Source organism: Priapulus caudatus, unplaced genomic scaffold (genome assembly GCF_000485595.1).
Source record: "Priapulus caudatus unplaced genomic scaffold, Priapulus_caudatus-5.0.1 Scaffold902, whole genome shotgun sequence".
Lineage (NCBI taxonomy): Eukaryota > Metazoa > Priapulida > Priapulimorpha > Priapulimorphida > Priapulidae > Priapulus > Priapulus caudatus.
In genome coordinates, this window is record NW_014577963.1 from 52,658 (window position 1) to 74,311 (window position 21,654).

General features: G+C 45.2%; 3 protein-coding genes across 3 annotated transcripts; 1 reads left to right on the forward strand and 2 right to left on the reverse strand.

Annotated features, from left to right (window-relative positions):
• Window positions 1–1,738: 1,738 nt before the first annotated feature.
• LOC106814302 (uncharacterized WD repeat-containing protein all2124-like) lies at window positions 1,739–6,574 on the reverse strand. Its single transcript, XM_014818603.1, has 8 exons — window positions 6,544–6,574; window positions 4,951–5,141; window positions 4,390–4,570; window positions 4,051–4,157; window positions 3,545–3,688; window positions 3,053–3,133; window positions 2,091–2,300; window positions 1,739–1,855 (listed from the first exon to the last, which is right to left on the reverse strand). The coding sequence occupies exons 2-8, from the start codon at window positions 5,137–5,139 to the stop codon at window positions 1,739–1,741; spliced, it is 1,029 nt and encodes a 342-aa protein (XP_014674089.1). The 5' UTR covers window positions 5,140–5,141; window positions 6,544–6,574.
• A 286-nt stretch (window positions 6,575–6,860) lies between these two features.
• LOC106814309 (40S ribosomal protein S9) lies at window positions 6,861–10,845 on the forward strand. Its single transcript, XM_014818609.1, has 5 exons — window positions 6,861–6,890; window positions 8,832–8,937; window positions 9,060–9,182; window positions 9,637–9,823; window positions 10,582–10,845. Exons 2-5 carry the CDS (start codon window positions 8,844–8,846, stop codon window positions 10,757–10,759), a joined length of 582 nt encoding a protein of 193 aa, XP_014674095.1. The 5' UTR covers window positions 6,861–6,890; window positions 8,832–8,843; the 3' UTR covers window positions 10,760–10,845.
• A 4,621-nt stretch (window positions 10,846–15,466) lies between these two features.
• Window positions 15,467–21,511, reverse strand: LOC106814307 (BUB3-interacting and GLEBS motif-containing protein ZNF207-like). The gene is made up of 9 exons (XM_014818607.1): window positions 21,357–21,511; window positions 20,110–20,236; window positions 19,733–19,865; window positions 19,005–19,245; window positions 18,443–18,785; window positions 18,003–18,216; window positions 17,761–17,843; window positions 17,287–17,455; window positions 15,467–16,776 (listed from the first exon to the last, which is right to left on the reverse strand). The coding sequence occupies exons 1-9, from the start codon at window positions 21,395–21,397 to the stop codon at window positions 16,673–16,675; spliced, it is 1,455 nt and encodes a 484-aa protein (XP_014674093.1). The 5' UTR covers window positions 21,398–21,511; the 3' UTR covers window positions 15,467–16,672.
• Between the last annotated feature and the right edge of the window lie 143 nt (window positions 21,512–21,654).

Sequence of the window (21,654 nt, forward strand, 5' to 3'; positions counted from 1 at the left end):
CCATATGTCCTGTTACTGTATATCGTCTGTGACCGTATGCCGTCTGTTACCATATGTCCTGTTACTGTATATCGTCTGTGACCGTATGCCGTCTGTTACCATATGTCCTGTTACTGTATATCGTCTGTGACCGTATGCCGTCTGTGACCGCATGTCGTCTGTGACCGTAAGTCGTGTGTTACTGTATGCCGTCTGGCATCGTATGTCCTATGTTACCGTATGTCGTCTGATACCAGCCATGGATAAATATAGAATATGGCTCAAGAAACCACACGGCTGATACTCAACGACCTACCGAGTCGGTTTACAGGCTGCTATATAGCGCATTTCATCGCTATATATACGTTATCAATAGCGAATAAACACCTATTATATAAGTATATTTATTAGCTCTTGACGTCATCAACATGCTGCAATGTCGCGTGCGAATTACTGCGTTCCGTCGGGTTGCAGATTACCGAGTTCACGCACGCACGCACGCACGCACGCACCCGCACACGCACACGCAAACTCGCGACGGAATACATCGTGAGAATTGATGAGCGATTTAGCAGACGCCTCCCGCGACGGCGTCGTGCAGAAACGCGTTGATTAACGCGAAATCGAATTATCCCGAGTTCCCTCAGGTTGTGGGTTACCTGGTTGCACGCACGCACGCACGCGCACGCAGGCGCACACGTGCACGCACACACGCGCACGCGCACGCACACGCGCCGCACTCGCACTCGCACGCGCACACGCGCACGCACACACGCCGCACTCGCACGCGCACGCACACGCGCCGCACAGGCACTCGCACGCGCACGCACACACGCCGCACTCGCACGCGCACGCACACGCACATACGCCGCACTCGCACACGCGCACGCGCACGCACACACGCCGCACTCGCACGCGCACGCGCACGCACATACGCCGCACTCGCACGCGCAAGTACGCGCATACGCGCAAGCACGCAGGGAAGTAGCAGAAAGGGAAGGAGAACGGGAGATGGAGGGGTGGGTGGTGCCTGTGCGAATATTTAGCTATAAATGTTCCAGGAACGTATAAACACGCTCTGAACTTATGTATACGTACGTTCGCATTACAGGTGCAGTCACTGAAAACTAGAACTATGTCAAGGCGGCATCAAATTTTCGGTTTTAACATTGCCTCTGTTCCATGTGGCCGTGGTGCTGCGCGGAATATTAAACACAGGCAGCCATCCCGAAGCGTAAACATTTTTTACACCGCAGAGACTCCCGGGGGTGTTTGTGTGTGCGTGTGTGTGCGTGTGCGTGCGTGCGTGTGTGTGTGTGTGTGTATGTGTGTGTGCGCGTGCGTGCGTGTGCGTGTGTGTGTGTGTGAGTGTGTGTGTGTGTGTGTGTGTGCGTGCGTGCGTGTGTGCATGGGTGAGGAGGGGGTTAAACCAATCACATGATATCGTTCTGAGTCAACGAGCGCTGCGCAATGCCGTAAACATGTTTTTGCGGAACCCTGGAGGAAGCATCGAGGAAAACCGAAAGTTAAACCGCTGCCGCCGCCGCGCAATACTTGGCACGCATGCTTTCAGGGGCATGTGGGCCCGATATGGAAGCTGGGAAACTTCCAACTATATGTATATATATATATATATATACACACGCACACACGCGCACGCAACATTGGCAATGCGTGTGTAGCGGCGGTGGTCTACTCCCTAGCAGACGGCGCGAGCTGCGGTCATACTATGTGGTCAGTCTGCGTGCGGTGCAACCGGTCACTGCAGATAGCCGATCTTGAGATGTTCGTCCATGCCTCCAACCGCGAAGCAGCGTCCACCCTGCGTGCTGTCCATCGCCTGAACGGGCTTCGAAAACTTCACGTCGCCGAGGCACTGCGGGAGAAGGAGAGCGAGAGAAAGAAAAACGCATCCTGTTAAGTAAGGGTCGCACGACTACGATGACACCACTCACAAAACTGAGCACACTAACCTTTGACCTGATTCGATGCACTTTGACCCCTCTCCCCCCCCGAATCTGACCGATGGTTACCAGAGAAGGACCCTTTAAAATCGAAATCGGCTCGTTAAAAACCTCGACAGGAACTCGCGGACGCGGTGGCGCCCCCACCTGGCCGGTCTTGCTGTTGATAGCCTGCACGCTGTTGGTGCCGCTGCCGCCGGCCAGAACAGCGTCATTGTCGCAGAACTGCGAGCAATACAGGAACTCTCCCCCCGAACCGCACGGCACGGGAACCGTCCGCTCCAGACTGCCGCTCGTGTGTTCCCAGATCTGCAGGGCATTCTTGGACGTCCACGAGCCCGTCAGCATCTTGTAACCCTGGCAACGAGAGAGAGAGAGAGAGAGAGGAACGAGGTGTGAGGTTCGAGGTGAGGCGCAAGCGGAGATGTAAGCGGCTAGCGGGTTAAACGTGGTCAACAACACGACACGACGCATCCTTCCAGTGCGCATGCTTGCATTAACTAAAAACTTGAAAAATGTTCCCACTAAGCCACAAATGCGCAAGAGAGTTGAGAATTTTGAAACCGCATCATCATTCGCAGTTATGGTGTATAAATCTAAACATACACCTGAACTTGGACGAATGGAGTGAAGCGACTACAATATAGGCTTCAACTAATAAATAGAGCTGGTAGTATAACAGAAAGATAATGATAGGCCTACGTAACCATAGTGTTGTTTGTAAGTTCAACTCTGCTTAGCAGCCAAAAACCATGCATCGTATCAACCAACGACATCAAAATAAATGTTTCATCCCAACAGGTGGCACCACCTTACAGCCAACAAACGGGCATACTATAAAACGAAGAGTGAATAAAATTAGTGGAGTAAATAATTTGTTTTTAGTCACTTCTGATGCAATAGAATTACTTTGCAACTTAACATAAGGGACATGTTATCGAAAAAAGAAGTGAAGTATGAAAATAACATTGCAGAAAGAAAGAATAAGAGCCGACATGAGAGCACGGCACGTGTTAGCTCTAGTACTATAGGCTACCCTTCGCTCCGCCCTGCGGCGAAGCGAAGAGCTATAGTACTAGAGCACGGCACATGTGTGCACAATTAGTTACCTTTACATCGAGGCTGTCTCCACAGATGTGTGGGCCAGTGATGAGACGCTCCACCCCATCCCGCGTTCTGCTGTCCCACACCTACAGCCAGGGTATTAGCCAGGAATGAGTATTGTGGGAGTGCAGAAAAAATATTTGGGAGTGCAATTTTTGTGTGTCTCAGCCAAGACCGCCGTAGGCATTCACGGGGGGAGGGAGAGTATGAGAGGGGGTTCTCCTTTAAATTTTTTTTTGGCCGTGCAGTTTTAAAACTGACGCGTCCAAATCGCGGCTGCACGGCTCGCTGGTTAATACGTTGCCTACAGCAGACAACAACACGCTGCAGCGTCGCAATCGACCACGTTGTAATGTTACGCAGCATCTGTATCCATAGTGATCAAATTAAGTCGACATAGCTGGTATTCACACAATGCGGTCACACTTCGTTGACATGCGTGTGTCGCCGCCGCCGATGTTTCTAGCATCCCGCATGCCGTTAGCAGCGCCCTCTACCTTCACGCAGTTGTCCCAGCCACCGGTGAGAAAGACGTAGTTGTTCTCGGGGTGGTAGCGCACCGCGAATATGCGCTGGCTGTGGCCCTTGAACGTGTTGTCGGAGTGCTTGACCGGGTGGTAGCCATCGTACTCATGATGCAGCTGCAGAAATGCAAGCGGTCTGCGCTAACGTATGTGTGATGTGGCCAGGGCTCAACAATCAACCTATCTGCCTGAGCGAGACCACGGTCCCTTCCCTATGAATACTGTTGCTAGCTTAATCAAGGTAACCAAGTTTGTATGCGGTGCACGCCGAGTTCTCGCGACCTAGCAGATGTCGTTACTAAGCATTGTTTTTAAAATTGGCTAAAGCTGCATGTTGATCACGCCTCGTGAATAGGTCAGTTGTGATTAAAACAATTGAATCCATTCGAATTTATTAAGTACAGCTTTTCAGATTCAGCGTCAAACACGAGTATCAGGCGCGAGGTGCGGTCGTGTCAACGTCAAAAGCAAACGAGCACCTTATTCGTGTTGGTGTCGTAAATGCGGATGCTCAGATCTTTTCCCGCCGTCGCAAAGCTGAAACCGTCTGCGCTGAAGTCGAGAGCATTAATCTCATTGTTCTTCTCTGCAACAATATGATACAATAGCGTAAACATTTTCAAAATTTTTTTATAGGGGGAGCATACCCCCTAAACACCCCCTAGGTAGGGTGCAAGAATCAGCTGCTTGCTGTCTACAGCACTGTCTACATTCACAGTACTGGCGTCTACGTTGCTGAAAAGCCATAACCGTCAACTCAACACACACGGTTGGTTAGTTGGTTGCTAATTCTAGTTGCTAGTTATTCTCTGTCTCACCGCTAATGATCTCAGCACAGCTTTCGTCGTCAGGCTTGCAGGAAAGGACAACTCCCTTGGCATTGGCAGCATAGAGCAGGTCCTGGCGCTTCGGGTTGTAGCGCAGTGACATCACAGGATAACTCAGGTACAGCGGCTTCTTAAAGGTCTTATCTAACCTACCGGTCTTCGGGTCGTATATCTACAAATACAAAACTAAAGATTATACAAATTTCAATTGTTTTTAATTACGGGCTACGGGTGTCAAGAAAGGACCATAAAAAGTACCATACGGCTCCAATAAAAGGTCATGTTTTAACGGTATTATGCAATAGTTATTATGTGTATCGACGTTCAGTCTCTCAACAGTGTTGGGCTATCAGTGTATCAACACGCTGCCCATCAAGCTTTGTGACATGTGATCATAGTCTCAGCGCTATTACACCTCCCTAATTACATATTATATATATATAGTTTTAAAATATTATAATAAACCGGAAGAGTATGTTGTCTTCATAATATAAAATCCAGCAGTTTAGTCTTGTCTTTGTCTATTTTGCTGATTTAGTCTCAAATAGTTACCTGTATGCAGCCGGATCCCAACCCCACGGCCAGACTGCTGCTGTCATAATTAAACTGGAGGCTGTACACACCCTTGTGTTCTCGTGACACTGAAATCTCATGTCTTACTCCAATAGAAGTGAAATCCACTGACTTGTTCTCGATATCTTTACCAACTTGCAAAGCTGCCTCTAGTCGTCTTCTTGCCATTCCTAGCAATAACAGCATATATCATGTTATTATGATAATACTTATTTAGTTATTATAAATGTACGTAATATAGCACAAGCTATATGTCTTTCAATTGTAGGTGTGTAAGTGTGTGGAACTAGCAGCACTGTCAGTGTCAGTGACATCATCAAATCAATCAATGCAAACGTGTATTCTTGACAATCTATTATCTAATGACTAATTCAACATGCATGGGAACGTATAATCTGTTATTAATCATTATTAACGTTTCAATGTTCACCATGGCCATGGCCATCATCCAATGATCCATGGACATGGCCCAGTCATGGGAATGTGTTAACTTTGTGTTAAATTTTATCACGTACCGGGTACTACCGAAATTTGTGCACATTATTTATTTTGCAAAAATGGTCTCGTACTTATTAAAGGGATACTAGACTCTAAGATTTTACTGCATACAACTGTACTTACTGTATAACAAATCGTCTATACCCACACGTACTTGTTACCAGATACCCAATTTAATTGTTATAAGTAATTATACATCAACGCTATAAAATTTAAATGGCGCCATTGACACCCGCAACCGTGCTGCCACCCTGAAAAAGTTGCGCCTTTCCCAATATATTTTGCACGTTACAGACCGAGGGCTAATCACAAAGATGCAATTATATTTATACCTAAATGCTATTTAACCGAACGATGTTCATTTTAGGACAAATTTATCCATAATATAACTGAAACTATATGTCGTTTATAATATATTACAATACTTTTGCTTTTAAATTAATAAATAAGAAACACCCTCGGTCTGTAGCCCTTGGCTGAAAATTCGTTTTTGCGCAACTTTTCAGATCGTGCGCGTTCAGTGGCGCCACCGTCGTTGTAATCAAACTGTAGACTGTAGCCGTTAGTTTTAAAACATTTTTTAAAAATATTTCTAATGGTGATTGAACCATGAAACTTTTTATATAGCGTAATTTTAACCTAAATTAACTGAAAATAATCCTAAAACCTAAAGAGTACTGAGTAGAGTAAAGGATCCCTTTAATATTATAAATTAAAATTTATATATTAATATTATAATATATACGATATATATTGTAGTAATGCCAAAGACCCTCTACATAATATACTATTAGTAATAGTGTAATAGGGTCTTTGGTAATGCGCAACTTGTGCGAGCGGAGCTGTTGAGTGTTGTCATGGGCAACAAGTATTTTTTGTTTACACGCACTGTGCACTGTGCAGCTGCAGGTGCCTGGCTGAGCCGAGGCTGAGGTGGTTACGCGTTATAAGAAACGCCACTGCAGGTACTGCGACAGACGATATAACGGACCTTTAGCGAGTTATAACATAGGAAGACAATTAAAATATAATATCGACAGTGATCCTGCTGTTTTATGACCACTTAGTACTTACCGACTTAGGCATCCAGTTAAATTTCCCTCGCTACTTTCATTTTGTCAACTTTTGCGCAATGGTTTGTGGGAAGCGATGTACCTAAAGACGCGTTACACTAAATTATTCCAATAAAGTAGTTCGTGTTATTTATTCTATTAAGAATATAGTAATAAAACATAAAAAAGCATAAATGTATAGCTTTATTTCATTATTTGTAAATAATGGTACGTTGGTTGTAAATAACTGGTAAAGTAACTTCTGCATAATACGTGTTAAAACGTAACACGTGGGACACGCGGAACAATATACGCTAGTGACGTCACGTACAGACCTCATTCCTTCTTTCCATGCGGTGGCAGCGATAGGTGAGGTTTGGTTGTTAATTCGGGAAAGTAATTTGCGTATAGTTCAGCGATTTTGTGTTACTAATGAAACCCGTATGCCCCAGTCGTGTAATTTAATTGTCTAGTTTATAATTAACAATAGGAATTTGCTACCAAATATGGGAAAACCGGCAAGTATTACAAGATAAGTCAAACTTACGCTTTACCCGGCCCAAGCCCAAGTGCAAGGCCAAGGATGTAAGACTACACACAGGCACTTGCGACTGGCTGGTCGGTGTTCGATAAATAGCAACCCCGTTCTGCGCCGGCCCGTAGTGTGTATAAGAGTGTATATAAGAGAAGGTATGAAACTAAATTTACCGTAAGTTTGCAGGCGACTTGGAACATGCGTCTCTAGACTAGCTAAATTCCAATAAAAACCGGCACATCACTTACGTAGATACAATAATGTAACCCAACACAAGAGTAGGGTTACAACGCGAGCCTATTTTCTTTGGAGGAGCCTTTGAGTGAATCACTTAGGGGCTCCTCCAAAGAAAAGAATAGGCTCGCGATGTAACCCTACTCTTGTGTTGGGTTACATTATTGTATCTAATCACTTACGTACCTACGGTACCGTACGACCAATCAGATTGCGTTTTTTAAAAGCATCTGGTCGACTTCCGTTTCGCAGTTGGTGAGGTTCACGCTTGTCGCACAGATTTTCTCTCCAAATTGTACTTCTACAGCTTCGTCATGGCACAATGTAATCAGCAATGGAATAAATAAGGCTCCCCGATCGAGGTACGTAAGTGATGTGATGGTTTTTATTGGAATTTAGCTATAGAGACGCATGTTCTAAGTCGCCTGCAAACTTCCGGTAAATTTAGTTTCATCCCTTCTCTCATATACACTGTTATACACACTACGGTAGGCGCAGAACGAGGTTGCTATTTATCGAACCTCGACCAGCCAGTCACAAGTGCCTGTGGTAAGACTAAGACTAAGAGTACTAAGACTAAGAGCTGTCAAAATTTCATTTGCGCATCGTCGCACATTGCGAAAGTGAATTGTGGTCAGCGCTTATATCAATGAACCCTTTACCCTTGCTGTGAGACAAGAGCATAGGTTAATCTGCTACATCCTGCACTTAGCCTACCTTAGTACCTAATATTAAACTAGGCCACGCCCACATTCCATCTATGAAGCATTTTCTCCAGAAATGTAGAGTAGCTTTCATTGTAGAGTAAAATAGTCTGTTCAGTGTTCAGTACTACCGCTTGAACTTGGTATTTTTACGCAATAACTTCACAACTGGCGACATGGTGGCAGAAAACTGCAATACATGCATAGCTGTGAAGTAATCTGAAGTACCGTATATGATCGCGTAATAACTGCAAATTTGGCCTCAGATTTCAACCCTGTATTTGCTCTGCGGTTTATAAGTGCGCCATACCGCGAAGAGAAATATTTGTTCATCGATCGAGTCTTGTCACTCGCGGGGGCGATAATGGGTGAATCTAACGTTCAGTAAATCAATGCATAAATCGTGTTTGCCTAAATGTTTTGATAATGTAGTATTAACTATGATTGAAATATTTTTGAATTTGTATAAGGACTCTTCAAACATGTCATGTGCTCATAATCTGCTTATGAATCTGTATAAAAGAGAGACAAAACTATACGTGCGGTTTATACCTGAACTAGGCGCAATACTTGGTTACCCGATTCAAATTGAGGTGTGGCTTATAAGCGCCCGCGGTTATTACGCGATTATATACGGTAATCTGGTAAAACTGACAAGTTGGTACGTTTTTACTCCAACATTTTACTCTAAAATGAAAACCCTGCCATCTTGGCAGGAAATCGGGTGTGTCGGGCGCCAACAAGTGGCATAGTTTATTAGTCTTGGGTAGGTTGTATGCAAGGTCTAACACTATCTTCGAGTCGTTTAAACGGTTTGTGGTTTCATTCTCATTGCAGCCATAACACAAAATGCCGCGAATAAGAACGGTACACAGTAAGACATACGTCACTCCAAGACGTCCCTTCGAAAAGGAGCGTCTGGACCAGGAGTTGAAGCTTATTGGTAAGGACCTGATCATAGAAGACACATTGGTTCCTTTTTTGCGTGATGTTAATATTGGAGTTTTGCTATGTAATGCGTTCATATAACTTATACCGATTTACTAATTACTGCCATCCCTACAGGTGAATTTGGGCTTCGTAACAAGAGAGAAGTATGGAGAGTAAAGTATACTCTGGCTAAGATCAGAAAGGGAGCCAGAGAATTGCTTACTCTAGAGGAGAAGGATGCTAGAAGGTTATTTGAAGGTACTTAAGTGTGTGAATTTCAAGTTACGCTGTTCGAACGAGTTATTGGTTAACGTCTTCATTTCATTATCGTGTGGTCTAAGCGCAACCCTCTAGTTCCGTGGGATGGTCTTGTTTGTGGCCATGACCGCTACCAAATAGAGGTAGAGCAAAAGTGTGAAGTCCTACCTTCGGTCCCAGTTGTGACTTGTCTCCTGGTCGCTATCCTCTGACTTCTCAACATTCTTGGCGCTGGCATCAAATGTAAGGGCCAGCGAGTGTAAGGTGTAAATTATCAGTGCACAAATATAATAAATCTGTAAAATCTGTGGTGTTTTGATGTCTTCTATGCAATTGGATTAACATTGATTGCTTTTGGCCTGTTGGGAAATGCCATGTTGCTAGATAGCATGCGTCTGGTGCTACGCAATGTTGGGGGATAGGCTCACGCGGTGTCGCACATTTGTATTGCTAGGTAATGCGCTGCTGCGTCGTCTGGTGCGCGTCGGTGTGTTGGACGAAAGCCGCATGAAGCTCGATTACGTGCTGGGTCTGCGCATTGAGGACTTCCTCGAGCGACGCCTGCAGACGCAGGTGTTCAAGCTCGGCCTCGCCAAGTCCATCCACCATGCCCGTGTCCTCATTCGCCAGCGACACATCAGGTACATACATACTACAACCGCCCTCGCAGGGGCAGCACATGCGTGGGAGTAATGCGTGGCTGGAGTGAACCACATAGCGCGGGTGTCGCAAGACTGCAAGTCCGGGTTGGGGTGCCGCGGGCCATGAAGTCGCTTCCGCATTCGGTGAAATTGAGGCGATACAGTCTCCAATGTACTGGCGATCGCTGATGAGAATTTCCCTTTTCGCGTGCAGGTGACTCGAGTATGAGATATGTTCATGATCAGGCCACTGGGGCACTCGCTCCACGTCTGTTTGCGTGGAGCTGTGAAGTACGCAAGTTGGTTGCTGCTGTTAGCCCAGCGACCGACCAATGCGGTAGTGGCATCCTAGTCACGGGCAGCCACTTCAGAATGCCACGTTAACTCTGTAGGCCACTTGAGCTGCTAGGCTCAACGTCTACTCTTCTAGGTTGTCTGTTACCAGTGTAGTGGTAGGTACCGTAACTGACAGTTGATGATCATTATTAAAACTGTTGTTGGTCGTTCAGAAGGTGATGAAACGCAGTCCGCTTGCATGGGTTGGTATGACCTCGAGTGATTAATGCTGCAATCTGAGAACTTCTGAATTCTATGACATATGCAGTGCAACACAAGTTCCATAGTGTCATTGTTTGGCATTGCAAAACCTATAGTCCATTTGTGCTATTTCTAAATAGTACAGTGAACAGAATATGTGCTCTTCAAAGGAAGGCTGTAGAGCAGTGTAAAATGTATCACTTGTTATTTTTGTTCACCAGGGTGCGCAAGCAGGTGGTCAACATCCCATCCTTCATTGTGAGATTGGACTCACAGAAGCATATAGACTTCTCTCTGCGCTCGCCATTCGGTGGTGGACGTCCAGGACGCGTGAAGAGGAAGAACATGAAGAAGGGTACCGGCGCCGCTGCTGACGATGACGGAGGGGACGAGGATTAAGCCTCGCGAGCAACTAATTCCACATTCACACGTTTACTTGTAGTGTACACACGAGTAATAAACAGTGAATGACAATTATCGAAGAATTGTTTTCTTGTGCCGTTTGCTCTTGCAGTACGTACAGGGAAAACTTATCACATCGTAATGCCAGTATTAGACAATTATCAGAACACATAGTAACAACTTGCTTGGAGATTTTTCTGACAACTGCTGTTAGTATGGATGATTAAGTGTGGTGGCCTGATATGTAACAAGATCATTAATTTGGACGAGATTACGTATATCGGACCAATGTGTTGTAGAAAGTGTTGTCCATGTGAGAAGGGAAAAATGACATGAAAAAGCATGTTGATAAACTCAGATTATTGCTTTATTAAAACAATGCACATGCACACTGAGTAAAGACAAACATAGGTAAAGTACAGACAAACACAGATAAAGTAACAACATTCTCATCATTAAAAGCTTGGCCAGTACACTGTCTTTGCAGAATTTAATAATTCCACAATACAATAGAAACTCCTGCACACAATGCAAAGCCATTTCCTGTTTATTCGAAAATGCTAAATCATGTAGGTAAAAACGGTGCAACAGTAGGTTGTAATTAACAGCAAGCATGTAAGGACTACCTCTGTAATAAAAATAGCAATATATATTACGGTTAGTTTTACTATCAAATACTTGCTTACTTGCTATTCCATGATTTTACACGGTGGTGTCTATAGCCTCGCCTGCCAGTCGATCGAGGTTAAGCTAACTCGAGTTAAAGCCCCGTATAGACGCTCAACTCGAGTTGGCGAATAGTACATAACTCCACGATAGGCGGCAACACTTGTACTTACAATATAGTACGTACAATCATCGTAACGACAAATACACGCACGTATACATACACAGACGTACGCACGCACGTATATGCACGCACGTATATGCACACACAGACGTACGCACGTATACGTACACAGACGTACGCACGTATACGTACACACGTATACGTACACAGACGTACGCACGTATACGTACACAGACGTACGCACGTATACGTACACAGACGTACGCACGTATACGTACACAGACGTACGCACGTATACGTACACAGACGTACGCACGTATACGTACACAGACGTACGCACGTATACGTACACACAGACGCACGCACGTATACGTACACAGACGCACGCACGTATACGTACACAGACGTACGCACGTATACGTACACAGACGTACGCACGCACGCACACGTACACACAGACGTACGCACGCACGTACACACAGACGCACGCATGCACGTACACACAGACGTACGCACGCACAGACGCACGCACGTACACACAGACGTACGTACGCACGCACGTACAGGTGTTGTCGTGTAGACGCCTACATAATCGCTAACTCGCAGTTAAATTTCGTTAGTGTAGACGAGGCCTTATATTCAAGCCGGTACGGAGATTACGGTACGCATATTAGTTTGCCTAATATATTGACTAACGCTGCGTCAATATAAATCAATATTCACTAGAGACGGATAGCCTATGACACCGCACGTGCCTATAGGTATCTAGATTTTTAGAAAATTTTAATCATTTGTTATCACTTCCGCGCGCATATATTTGCTAAATATACTAATCGTGCGTCAATAAACTCAATATTCACAGAGTATGGGGGCAGGCCCGTCGGAAGGAATTTTAAAGTGGTACGGTTTCAGTGGCAGTCTGGGGGTAAAACCCCCAGCGAGGTTTGAAGGGGCAGACAGGGTGACCAGATTTTAGAAATTTGATTACGGGACAGGAAGCGATGCGAGGGAGCAGAGCGATCGAGCGGGGGAGGGTGTGGGAGCGGTGAGAACCCTCGGTAAGAACTTTTTTGGAATTGGGGGTGCAAATCATGCAATTTAGCACACTTTAGTGATTTTTTTTTTATCCTTTTATTGTACTGCAGAAAAGGACAAATTACTCTTCATTAAATAGAAATTGAGGTCAAGCTGTTAACCCTAACCTATAAATAGGATGTTTCACGGTCAGGTGGCGAGCTTAATTTATCACTTTCTTAAAGATATTATTTTTAAGATTTGCGATTGGATGAAAAAGTTTTGTGGCATATATGCTGTTCTTCGGTTCATGTGATAATGCGTTTCATAATAATGGAAAAAAGGCAAAGTCACTTCGATGTTCGTGTTCTTCTATTAAGCTGGTGATAAGCCTATGATCATGACATTTATCAACCTCCCACCTTCTCTCTTCTTTTCTCTTCTCTTTTCTTCTCCCCCTCTCTCTCATTTTCTCTTCTCTTTCCTTCTCCCTCTCCATCTCTCTTTTTTTCCCTTTTTTTTTTTAGGCTGAAAAGTGGTACGGTCAATCCCGTACCAACCGTAGCGGCTCCGACGGGCCTATATGGGGGTGCCGGTACGGGAGATCATTTGCATAATATATTCTAGATACCTATAGACACATGTCATAGCTATACTCTCTGTAAATATTGAGTTTATTGACGCACGATTAGTCAATATATTAGCAAATATATATGCGTACCGTAATCTCCCGTACCGGCTTGAATATAGACACCCCCATTTTACACTCAACGAACTTCATTATTTGGATGCACAGCTCCATCTGGTGGAAACAATACAAGTGAATGAAAAGATGGGTTGCTGATGTGGATTTACTATGTACAATCTTTCTTACCAACCCCAACCATTGCGAAGCTCTACTGAGTCTACCTATTCTGCGCAGAAGTCCGAGGCCATAGCTAGCAGGGAGGGGGGGCACAGTTACCACTCCCAAGAGAAATGTAGATACATTACATTACATTACGCATGCTTTCCTCCACCACACGTGGTTTTGTACCCCTTCGCCAAAAATTGGTTAGCCAAACTCCTGCAAACGTGCTTATGCTTTCAACCGTGCAATTATCATTACAGTAATCTACCTCCATAATCTACTTTCATGTACTGTATTAGTCTACATTATCGGGTAACACCACTCAATTAACCAGCTGCCAAATAAGCTAGAAGGGAGCGCTTTAAAAAATGCCGCTGGGCCGTTAACCTGTTTCCAACCCCCCGAGGAAATACCTACTTATGCAGTGTATGCAATGTGTTCATGGAATTAGTGTCAAGCGTTCAGTTACACAAGGTAAATGGTACGTACCAACTTTTCTGCTGAACTCCTTTCTCTTCCAATATTACCATGTTATGGTGATGCATCTTGTTAAATAAATATGTTAGACACTGCTTACTTGCATTAATAATTGTGCTAATAAGAGGACTATATACATACTTCAGTTGATAAAAATTCCCATTGAAATGCATCTTGAACTATAAAATGTAGGTGAATGTAAAGACTCCTGATACAGAATTTTGTTACGAGCGTTTTAGAATAAATGCCCTCTGAAACGCTTAGTATTACTGTAATAACTGTTTTTATGTAAGTACATAACTTATACACTACCTTATTAGATTGTATGTCATTTAAATAATCTCTTATCGTTTCATGCTTTTTGGATAAAAACGTAATCTAGACCACCTGTAAATAATGTTTGTAATCGAATTTCTTGTACAGTGTCTTTCGCACTAGACACCTATGTGCACGCTACGATACACAATGATAACTAATTAAGAATGTATGCTCATCTACCTGTGATGACCACAGGCTCCCGTGTCTACAAGCACCAACAGGCCTTAACGTTTCTGCTCGATGATAAGACTGTGAACAGACGAAACGCAGCATTTGCACGACTGACGGTCGGCTCACGTCACCGGGGGACGATTTGCAAACACAGCGACGCGAACATGCACCTTCGCCAAACTCGCCGTGAGAGCGCAGTTTGGGGACAACGGCGTGTCCAACAGCCGAGCGCTGTGAATTCTGAGTACGCTGTTAAACGAGAGACAAGTCAGACGAAAGCAAGAGAGAGGGCAAGGGATTGGTACAGTTCGCCGAAACGTCGTGCCCGGTCTCGCGCAGGTTAGCCCGCGGAGACCGGCGCCCCGAACGGTTTGGGGGTCGGCGGTGACCCAACAGCAGGGAAGACTGCTGTGAAACTGAGCGCGAGGAACGCAAGAAATGTCACACCTTCGAACGACTACATCCGTCTTCGGACCGCCGTCCCTGCGTGAGCGACACTCGGCAGCCTAGGTCCCGTTAACCTAGAAAAATCGGCACAGACAATCTGTGTAGCAGCGAGCATCAGTGCACATCCGCCCATTTACACTCGCAAGGTTCAAGGCACGGCGTTTTTCGCAAAGCAAACGATACGCATTTTCGCCAATCAGCTAGTGCTGGTTGGGGACTGGCAAGTCCAACAGCCGTAGTTAGCTGTGAAACACATGCAGCCTGTACTCCCTGTCACTAGCACTCGCACGTTTCTGTGCTGGACAGAAGACAGGTCCATGTCACACGACCTCAGTGACGTTAGCAGCAAGCTACTGAAGCCCGTTACGGGAGAGTTGCAAGTAGTCACAGTTGTTCACACCGTTTCGCCACACCGCGCGTGCGCCTTGGACCAACACCACGCTCTGCAACCGCCGCCCCCACCCCTCGGCGTCGCCCAAAGCGCACGTCCGTGGTTGGGGACACTCTCGTCCAACAGCACTCGCTAGGGGGCGCTGTGAAACGCTCCTACGCCGTAAATGTATGAGTACGGCTGTGCCGTGCGCTGGGAGACATGCAGAGACGGCAGACTGTCCGATTAACAAACAGTGACGACAGGTTGTTTAAAACAAACTTTATTGGCAGTAAAGTTCACACAATCTCAGGTTCTAACTACAATCGCGACAATAACCAACCTGATGGTAAGGACGGCCGGTGGGAGACGACTGTGTAAAAATGTATACAGCACGTTCTAGCGCATGTTCTAAGCTAAAACTACTTTCTATTCAGTTTGCCATAAGCATTAGAAATGCCAAATAGAAACGTAAACAACATTGATAAACAGGTCGTTAAGCAGTTAAACATTATGCACGTAAGTATGGAGCTAGCAGGCATCTTCAGGAAACCTGCTAGTTTGCGGGAGGGAAAGCTTAAGGTACCACTTATTACTTACGGACAAAGGCCTGCCTACCTTTACGTTGTGTTGCAAGCTGTGTGAGCTTCCACTCAATGCGATATGAATGCAATCACACCTGAATGCTAACCGAAACGATACATATGTACGTACGAATGATTAAACAAGGTATCTACACAAACCTGGTCATCTCCACTGCTCAAAATGCACCAGAGTTCATCTACGACAATGTAACAAAACCTACCAGCTTTCACCTACTTTGTTTGGCAGGAACTATCCGCTGGGCTACACCTGGTTGGATGTAATAATGCTTACGCTGTCTCTAGCCCTGTTGTGCAAAATGACTGGACCGATGAAATTCGAGCGCAGCCAGAAACCACGCAAAATTAACAGTTAATCATCGCAAAACCGTGCATGACTCTCAGTCACGGCGAGAAACAGTACGCGCGCGTCGTCACGTACGCCGGAGTTAGCGGCCGGTTGATTATACGGTCTACGACCGATGGCTCTCGCGCGGACTCCGACAAGCCGACGGAGAGAATAAATCGTCCAGTCCAGGCACACGTGCAATCATACGGCTCACGCTCGGCAGGCGTGCTTACGGGTCTTACCGACGACCTCATCGCCGACAGACGACTTATCCTCTGCGTGCAGCGATAGTGTGACATACCTGCAAACCACACCGGTTCCCGCCACGCTTGCTCTCTCTCGCGCGCGCCCCAAACGACCCCCCCCCCCCGCCATTCACACTATTCGTTTGGCCTAACCTTCGCTGCGACGCGGCAGCTACGACGGTGCCCTCCAGGGGTTGACGGCGACGACACACGGCACACGAACAACGACGTGCCTTAATTAGTCTACGCTTATTTAACACGGGAAACCTGAACACATCCTTGTGGTATGTGGCTGCTGTCAGTAGCGGCTAGCCCCTTGATGGTCCATCGGCGGCCGCGTCATTGATTGGTTGTAGCGGATTGGTGCGGCACCGTAGTGCATGGTCGCGGAGGGCATGTGACCTGCAATGACACGATGAGCTCTCGTAACACCACGACGCAACATGATAACCAGTGGTGCGCACGAAGCACCAGCCTTCGCGTACCTCACTTCTACGGATGAATCTCCAATGTGTGAATTCCACTTGACGGGGTGACACCTAGCACCTAGCAGTGTTAATTAATACTAGCAGTAATATATCACTACTAAAAATTGTCAACACTACCTTATTTTAGCAAGACAGTGCATAGACAAGACAACTGTACCATGTCGTTTTTTAATTACTCATTCAAAAAAACTTAATAAACCGCATTTAACTTGATATTTCAGCATAAATACGGAAAATCATACAAAAAATATAGATTCTGATGGCGAATTTTAGCAGTCATGAGCATTATAAATGGGTAAATTTCCTTGATTTTAAAGTTATGCACTTTTAGTATTAGCAAACAACGGCTCTGCAAGTAGGCGAGCGTAAATTCTGCGGTACATACCGTTTGACTGCCCGTAGCACGGCCAGTTCAACCACTTACCTTGAGGGCCACCAGGTGGCCTCATCATAGGGGCATTACCCATATTGCCGGCCGACGATATCATTGGCTTGTTACCCATCATGCTCTGCGGTGGCATCGGCGGTTGCATCCCGGGTATCATCGGCTGCTGCTTCAGCTGGTACTTGGGAAAGGTTGCACGTTTCTCCTCCTGCGTAGCAAAGCAACGACATCGCATCAGCAAGCAAGATTCGAGGCATCAAACAATGAGCACTCGCAACAGCAGTCCATTTCAGGCTTAGTCGACTCGCTATGGACTGACTGGCCTGCACTGATCAATCTCCGAAGTTGTCAGCATTAATTGACTGGTGCAAGTTCACCACAACCGGTGACAGCTGGGTCAACCGATATTATTAAGTCCAAATACCTAGATTACAAAGTCATCCGCCACCAGCCACTCGCCGACAAATGCCGATACACATGTAATACTAATAGCAACACCGAGTTGTGACGTACCAGTGAAATGTCCTCATCTGGATGAATAATCTTGCTGCTGCTACCACTCGATGCAACAGTGGAAGGCTTACTTATCCCCGAGTCTACAAAAAAATACAACATTGAGCAACCTAAGTCTACTCTCGCACACTACATGTTACAGTCAATAAGTCATTAATTTGCTAACTAGCTAATTAACATAACTAATAAATACTATATACTACCAAATGAACAAAACAAGTACACTAGTATGCTCAACTCACTTGAACTAGCTGTGGCGGTCGTTGCCACCTTAGATATCGTAGGTGGCGGCGTCGGTGCCACCGCGGGCGGAGCTGAGTACGCTGGGAATGTGTGTCGTGGGGGAGGTGGCGCCATCGTGGGGACTGGCGGGGGAGCAGAGCTCACCGACGCGACCGTCGCGAGCGGCCTGAAGTCAGCGCCCACTGGTGTCGAGCTCGTCGTAACAGCAGCCATCTGACGCAGTAAAAACACGGCAACAATTCAGCGCTGTATAGTAGCTGCGCTAATCCAGCAACAATTCACTATGTGCTCCTCTCATAACAACGTCAACCTTCAAAGCAAACAAACCAAACACAAAGCACATACAAACAAACAATGCACGGACGAATGAGCCATTCTACAACCTCACCGAGTCCGACGCACTAGCAAATTAAAGTGTGAGGAAGATGCAACCGGGTACCTGTGCGGCAGCTGGGAACAGAGGCCGTGGCGGCGGTGGCTGCATGTGCGTTTGTTGCTGCTGCTGTTGCTGCTGATGCTGCTGTTGCTGCTGATGCTGCTGATGCTGCTGATGCTGCTGCATCTGCGGCGGCAGCGGGACGTTGGTGATGGCCGCCGGTGCGCTACTGCTGCTTGCCGTCGGCATTGGCATCATCGACGTCGTGCTCGGTGCGCGCATGCCCATAGGCGCCCTCTGCGGGAGCATCGGCTGCATGCCCATTGGACGCTGCGGCGGCATGCCCTGCATGCCCTGCATGCCCTGCATGCCCTGCATCCCCATCATCATCATGTTCATCGGCATCCTGTGATCAACAAGAAGGGGACAAGAAGCGTTCGTTAGAAATGTAAACAGACAAGCCTATGGTCTGTTAAAAAAATAAAACATCAATAATAGCTAGACTCAAGATTGTCACAACTATTTACGACGTTTCTGACAACGTGAGCATGGTTCCTATGCAGAACATACGCAGAATGCGACTGAACCAGTATACGCTCCCACGCGTCGTGTCGTCAGCACGTACCCTGGTCCCATCATCGGTGGCATTCCCATGTGTCCCATCATGGGCATCATGCCACCCATCGACATCGGGCCGGGCGGCATCTGACCCTGCTGCATCTGACCTTGCTGCATCTGACCTTGCTGCATCATGCCCATGTGCCCGCTTGACATCATCATTGGCGGCGGCAACAGGCCCAGCTGCTGAGGCTGGCTCGTCATCTGCACGGCTTCCTGCTTCGTCTTCTTCGGGGCTGGCTCTTCGGCTGCATACACAATAGACACAAATTACTAACTGTATCACGCCTTCCTACCACACCTTAGGCCATAATAAAAATATTGTTTGTTTGCCCTCACCCCACCGACCCGTCAACAAGGAACCGACCCAAACAATTTTATTGATATTTTTTTCTTTCTTTTTTACAAATTGTATCAGTGTACATTATATAAATCTGTAGGCAATACATTACATGTACCAAGCAAAACAAACATTCAACATAAAAGGTATCTCCACACAAGCACACCCGAGCATGTAGACACCATGCTGAATTTGTAAAAAGACCCCTTCAAAAAAAAGGCTACCTACCTACCCAAACTTTTCAGCCTGGGTCGGGTGAGGGCAAACAAATATTTGTTTAATTGTGGCCTAAACGAACACACTTGGTTTTGGAGCATGCCGGCTCAGAACATACACTTTGAGGGAAGCATGACAAATTTCAAAATTTTCGAATAGCAAAAAAAAAACATATTTACGTTTCCCCTGTTTGTCAGTTTCGTGCGACTTCAAATCTTCCTCGGGAATTCCCTCCATGCCGTATATTTCAATGTCTATGTTTGTGCGTCCGGTAATAGCATTTGGAACCTGGTCTATCGTGTCTTTATGGACCTGAAATTTATGGTAAAACAGTTTGAATGAAATAAACATGCATTAATCATTCGCAAACTCACAAAGCATACAACAAGTGAGAAATCTAAAACATTATAAATCTCACTTTTTTCTATTTGAATGGTTAAAAATATCAGCTTTACATTACACTAAAAAGAGCTATGACTACAGAAGTTATTTCTAAGCATCAATAAATCTTTGCTGTAACATTATTGTTTTAGATGCATGATCATAACACTCTTACCTGCATGCAATGGATTGCTAATCCTGGTCCTGTATATAGTTTCTTATGACATGTGTGACATTTAAAGTGTTTTGCCTTTTGGTGTTGAATCAGGATCTTTTCATCATCAAATTCCCTGTTACAATACCTAGACACGTGTTAAAGAAAATTATAAAATGAGGCAACATTAATTTGCTTCTACATTGGCCTTGGCAGAAATTTTTGAGATGATCCCCTACTCCCAGTAACGCAGGAATAAATGTAAACGCACAAACAGTGAAGCACAGATAATCCACCCAATCCTAATTTAGCACCCGGGGATTAGTTGCAGGGTAGTACATTTGCAGGGTAGAAACTAGGATTGTGCACAGATATCTGCAATCTGCATTGTGTGCTTTCACAACACTCACCAGTGGAGAGGTGAACCAATGATCTACGAAACCAACTATATAATTGGGTTTTATATATCAAAACCGACGAAAATCTTTCAATTTTTGGGCTAACGCTCCATTAGGAGTGTTCCTAGCCACAAGTTTCCTTCTCGCTTAACACTACGTTGGTGAGAGGGTCACAAGCCGACGCAATAGAATATTGTTCGGCATGACGAGCGCTGCTATTAAACGTAAAATTATCTAACTTTTTATGATTCTTATCGCTTCTCTGTACTTCCACGCCTCGATTTATTATATGTGCGCTATCACTGAGCATGTATTTACGTGTCAGCGAGTAATTATTAGAATTGATAAGATGAAAATCCGAACAAACGCCGCCATTTTCCAATAGATATCCCATAATACGTATCGAAAGTTCGTGAATTTTCGCGTACAAAAAGAGACATAAGAACATCCATTGTTTTCAAGCAACCAGGCATTTCGTATGGAAGGGTGTCAGGCTCCTACAACGTGTAACAGTCGAAGAGCCTGGTCGGTTTAGAGTGTTCCCAACTTTGATATCATTAATGTCAATGATTAATGATTGATAATCCTAACCCTAACCCTAACCACAAACCACATTAAACCACAAACTAATATATGACCATGACCATATATATATATATGTATATGTTATTATGACCATTAATGACATTAAAGTTGGGAACACTCCTAATGGAGTAATGCAGTAATGGAGTACGGTAGGCCCTAGTATCACCCAATTTTTGGGGTCGGTCATTGACATTGTCAAGAATTTAACGCAACAGTACACATAAACCAGTTGAATTTGCAACGAAACGTTAACAGTTATTTTAACAAACATGTCATAAAGGATACCAGCACCACGGCTTCAATAACTTCTTCTTTTTGCGCCCCATTTTCGACAATAAACTACAAAACGTTAAAAGTACAGCAAAGCAAGAATCAAAGATGGCTGGCCACTAAGTGAATGACTCATTTCTACTCGTAGTTTTAGATTCTTACACTACGTGGCGCGCGTGCTGTTAATTGATTCAGCTGCTAGTGCTAACGAGTAACGATAAAAAGCAATAAGATAAAGAGCAATTAAAAGATTCGGCATTAACTTATATTTTAGAATCTTATGTTTGTATAAAACATAGCAAGCAGACCCTAT

Excerpts from the sequence above, each read along its gene's own strand:
- LOC106814302 (XM_014818603.1), bottom strand. The coding sequence starts at position 5,139 with ATGGCAAGAAGACGACTAGAGGCAGCTTTGCAAGTTGGTAAAGATATC. Across the intron at positions 4,158-4,389 it reads CTGTGCTGAGATCATTAGCG|AGAAGAACAATGAGATTAAT; the intron begins GTGAGACAGAGA and ends ATATTGTTGCAG. Across the intron at positions 2,301-3,052 it reads GAGACAGCCTCGATGTAAAG|GGTTACAAGATGCTGACGGG; the intron begins GTAACTAATTGT and ends TCTCGTTGCCAG.
- LOC106814309 (XM_014818609.1), top strand. The coding sequence starts at position 8,844 with ATGCCGCGAATAAGAACGGTACACAGTAAGACATACGTCACTCCAAGA. Across the intron at positions 8,938-9,059 it reads CCAGGAGTTGAAGCTTATTG|GTGAATTTGGGCTTCGTAAC; the intron begins GTAAGGACCTGA and ends CCATCCCTACAG. Across the intron at positions 9,183-9,636 it reads TGCTAGAAGGTTATTTGAAG|GTAATGCGCTGCTGCGTCGT; the intron begins GTACTTAAGTGT and ends TTGTATTGCTAG.
- LOC106814307 (XM_014818607.1), bottom strand. The coding sequence starts at position 21,397 with ATGGGGCGCAAAAAGAAGAAGTTATTGAAGCCGTGGTGCTG. Across the intron at positions 17,844-18,002 it reads GACCGCCACAGCTAGTTCAA|ACTCGGGGATAAGTAAGCCT; the intron begins GTGAGTTGAGCA and ends ATTTTTTTGTAG. Across the intron at positions 17,456-17,760 it reads CAGATGAGGACATTTCACTG|GAGGAGAAACGTGCAACCTT; the intron begins GTACGTCACAAC and ends TTTGCTACGCAG.